The 4,355-nt window shown below is 44.1% G+C and overlaps 1 protein-coding gene across 1 annotated transcript in view; it reads right to left on the bottom strand.

The window, feature by feature from the left end:
* The window catches only part of SLC19A3 (solute carrier family 19 member 3), a 14,040-nt gene extending 10,292 nt beyond the window's left edge, over positions 1–3,748 (bottom strand). The window contains exons 1-2 of the mRNA XM_019503611.1: positions 3,574–3,748; positions 2,091–2,910 (exon numbers count right to left, since the gene is read on the bottom strand). Coding sequence (XP_019359156.1) covers positions 2,091–2,910; positions 3,574–3,723 — 970 coding nt within the window. The 5' untranslated portion in view covers positions 3,724–3,748. The remainder of the gene's footprint in view (positions 1–2,090; positions 2,911–3,573) is intronic.
* Positions 3,749–4,355: the final 607 nt, after the last annotated feature.

Here is a 4,355-nt window from a genome sequence, read left to right as displayed (position 1 = left end):
AGAAATTCTTAATCTGCTCTTTGTCCTAATAGGCTGCCACTTCAAAACTGAGGCTTAAACTGATGCAATTTTTAATCAAGGATGCTTCAAAACTTGAAAATTACATTTGAAATCTAATTGATTTTCCTCCCATTTTAATAACACAATCTTGTATATAAACTGGAGTTTTATCACGAGAAGAAAGCTTCCCAATGTGCATATACGCCATATATAATAGAAGGACTGCTAACTTTTTTTAATGTGATCCATATCCTGTTATGGAGTGTCCACAGAAACTTCCTTTTTCATTCATGAATGGATAACATCCCAGTAGCAACTGCATCAATGCAGACATGGAAAGCAGTTGCAAATCAGCCATGCATTTTTTAATTCATTTAAGTGGAATTTAGTAGCAGGACACAGAGACTTTATGATGCTTAGGCTCCCTACAGACACTTGTTAAGTGCTGCATAGGACACAGAGGATCTCCAGACCACAGTTGGGAGCCCTTGTATTACCAGAATCAGTCGCGGTACTGTACTTCTCATGAACTGTTATTTCAACATACAACTCACTTTCTCCTTTTGTGCTACGGCTGGACACGCTGGACATAGACTTAACATGTTAGGATACAGGCGGTCCTTGACTTACATTTTGAGTTATGTTTTGTACTTATAATGTTTATAAATTTGACACCCTGTTTCAACTTCAGCAGGTCCTGATGATCTCCACCCCAGAGTGCTGAGGGAATTAGCAGAGGTCATTGTGGGACACCTGGCATGGCTTTATGAGCACTCGTGGTGCTCTGGTGATGTGCCAGAGGACTGGAAAAGGGCCAATGTGGTTCCCATTTTCAAAAAAGGGAGGAAGGAGGACCCAGAAAACTATAGGCCAGTCAGTTTTACCTCGGTCCTGGGTAAGCTTTTTGAGAGAATTATCCTGGTGCATGTCCATGAGGGGCCAGCAGGGGAGATTATGCTTAGGGGCAACCAACATGGGTTCATTAGAGGCATGTCCTGTCAGACCAACCTGGTGGCCTTCTATGACCAGGTCACAAAATCCTTGAACGTGGGTGTCGTGGTGGAGGTACTCTTTCTGGACTTTAGGAAGGCCTTTAACACTGTCTGTCACCCCATTCTCATTAAAAAACTAGGAGACTGTGGCGTCAACACCTACACAGTCAGATGGGTCACTAATTGGCTGGAGGGCTGCACCCAGAGAGTGGTGGTGGACAGGTCAATTTTGACCTGGAGGGATGTGGGCAGTGGGGTCCCCCAGGGCTCAGTCCTCGGGCCCTCTTGTCCCAGGAGTGACAAGAGATAACCGTCACAAGCTGGCGGAGGGTAGATTTAGGTTAGACATCAGGAGGCACTACTTCACGGTCAGGGCGGCTAGGATCTGGAACCAGCTTCCAAGAGAAGTGGTGCTGGCTCCTATCCTGGGGGTTTTTAAGAGGCAGCTGGATGAACACCTCGCCGGGGTCATTTGACCCCCGTACTCTTTCCTACCGTGGCAGGGGGTCGGACTTGATGATCTGCTCAGGTCCCTTCCAACCCTACTAACTATGAAACTATGAACTTTCTGACGTCAGTTTCAACTTTACAACACTTGATCTGACACGATGCCACACTAGTGAACAAGTTTACTACATTGTCTATGTTCCTGGAGAGCATCCATCTAAACTTGCTTGGACACTTTCTTTAAGAAAGCAGACAAGACTCCAGAAAAACCTGCAGCCAAGACGCCTGAGAAGACTCCAGCCAAGAGCCCTTCAAAAAGTCCAATAAAGTCACCCCAAATAAGTTTTTCCAAATCAATATGATTGCTATTTACAATATTAAGTGCATTGATGTAGCTATATTGTTCATCTATAATTGATTGAGTACAACATTCTGGGTTATTTTTGGTGAAAGTAGGGTATCAGGCCTTGGTTCAGGAACCAATTCCCATTTATAACATTGTTTCCTATGGGAAAAATGGTTCTGAGTTACAACGTTTTGACTTAAGAGACAGTTTTCAGAAACCAATTTTGTCATAAGTCCGAGGACTGCCTGTATATTTGAAATGCAAGTTCCTTTACCACTGGAAATTCTTTGATATCGTTTACTTACTCAGGAAAGTTGCTATTGCTTCCACAGCCCCATTGTATACTGCAGAGCTCTGGGAAGGTGCCCTGTGGTCCCATAACACCTGGACATAATTCAGGACCTGATAGAAGCCTGCAGTGGCTAATGCCCACCAGAGAGACCAGTAAAGAAGCCTCTTTGTGCCGTAGCACTCCTTCATGTCCTTGAACAACTGCACCAGCACTCTCAGCACATGATTCTGTTGCTTAGCAGTGTTAGGGTGGCACTCAGGTGAGGTGCTGGGGTTTGCAGCTGACTTGACAGAGTCTTTGTCATCTTGGCCATCAGGTTGCTCGTTAGTGCTGGATGCTTTTGTCTCTCCCTGTTTTGTACTTGGGGGAGTGTCTGAGATGCTATGAAAAAACATGCTTTTTTGGGGCATTGGTAAAAAAAGTGAAGTAACAAATGCTAAGGAGAGAGAAGCCATGCTTATAGTGCTTAGATAAAAATAGGATAAGCCTGCCAATGATACCAACAGTTGTCCTAGCACTGCCCCAACTGTGGATGCAACTAGTGTGATGCTTCTGCAGTAGCTTGTTGCTTTCTGATAGTGGTCAGCACTGACAACGCTGTAAATGTAAGAATAATAGGCTATCTCTGTGGCTGTGACCAGACCATAGAAAACCTCCACCATCTGCATGGCTATCATTCCTTGTGCAAACATTAGTATCAGCCAAGTAATGATGAAGCTGATTCCTTGAAGAATAATGATTGGCTTATAGCACATGTAGTCTGTGATCAGGAAAACTGGAACCAGCAGCACCAGGTAGGAGTATGTCCAAACTGGGAAAACATGATTTGTTACCTAGAAGTGGAAGGAAAGGATTGTGTGATTGGCAGATGAAGTTGTAGAAGAAGGATTGTTCTCCCTGAGTTGTTGGGAATGCATCAGATATACGACTTAAAGGAGCTTGAAGCACACATCTCATTGCTCACTACCTGACTTAAATATTTCATTTACAAACCTTGCTAGCCAAACCTTTTTTACCTGAAGCCTACATGGCATATATCCCATACTCCATCAAGGTAGTGTAATTGAAGTGTACCAGCTTCTAGAAATAAAAGTGATAATAAAAGCATATTATCTCCTCTGGTGGCCATTGACTTCCAAGTCTGTCTGACCACCCATTTATGGGTGGGTTGGTAGGGACAGCCTTTAGTATGAGTACAGAATAGTGCTCAGTCTCCTGCCTCATGAACCATAGCTAAATGCCTTAGCTATTCTACCTTTTGTAACTGTATAAGCTACCTGACTCTTTATTTGTCTTCACATGAGTTCATTTGCCCCTTTAGGGAAGATTTCAGGAGCTTAAGACCAAGAGCTTAATTTTTCTCAGGAAATTGTGCATAAATCTTTTCCTTTTCAGCATTAGGAAGTAGAGGGTATGTCTTTAAATTCTCTACAAATCAGGAAACACATTCATTATTTGCTGTGCCATTTAATGGGAAAGACTGTGTATAGCCATACCTCATCAATGGTCAGGTTTTTGTCTGGTCCTGTTAGATAGGGAATTAGAAAAGAGTCCAGTGGCTTCATTGTGTAGAAAAATCCATATATACAGAGGATCAGAGTGGGATAAATCCAGCTGCTACTTTGCCCTTTCTTCCAACAATCCATTCACTGTTCAACCAAAACACAGTAAGGAAACCGCACATGAAATAAAAGAATGGCACTTGTCACTAACACTCAAGGGGAATTCTTTTGAAGTTTGACAGGTTAATTTTAAAAAAGCATGACCATAAAGACTTTCTTGGTCATTAAGTCAGCAACTTGGTGAACAGTTCAGTGAGTCTGTGGTTTCTTTGCAAGGCGTGACAGAGCAGTAAGCCTACCCTGTCACGAGACACCAAAAGAAGAAAGGGGGAAACGAAACTTAGTGTGGCGGCAAGCCTGGATGGGGGAAAAGACATGCCGAAATCCCCAGATGCTAATTATTGTGATCAGCTGTGAGGGCCGGCAGGACAGCGAAAGGGATACTGTCACCTCGCACACAGCTGATTGACATGGGTATTTAAAAGAAAGTTGGCCAAGCAGACGGCTCTCCTTTGGTGAGGGAAGCTGCACCAAGGGAAGCTTGGGGGAGCACAGAGCTGCAGTGACGGTGTTTCGCCAGCCAGGGAGACTCTGAAGAGAATTATACCAACAGACTCACCTGAAGAGCAGGGACAACGAGGAAGCTGCCACAGCCAAGCTGGTGACTTTGAGTCCGGTGGGTCTGGGGCTTTGTCCCGGAGGTCTGGAAAAGGAGA

Source organism: Gavialis gangeticus, unplaced genomic scaffold (genome assembly GCF_001723915.1).
Source record: "Gavialis gangeticus isolate Ggan-Ray unplaced genomic scaffold, GavGan_comp1, whole genome shotgun sequence".
NCBI classification, from domain to species: Eukaryota; Metazoa; Chordata; order Crocodylia; family Gavialidae; genus Gavialis; species Gavialis gangeticus.
Note: the sequence above shows the minus strand (reverse complement) of the source record. Positions and strands in the feature narration are given on the sequence as shown.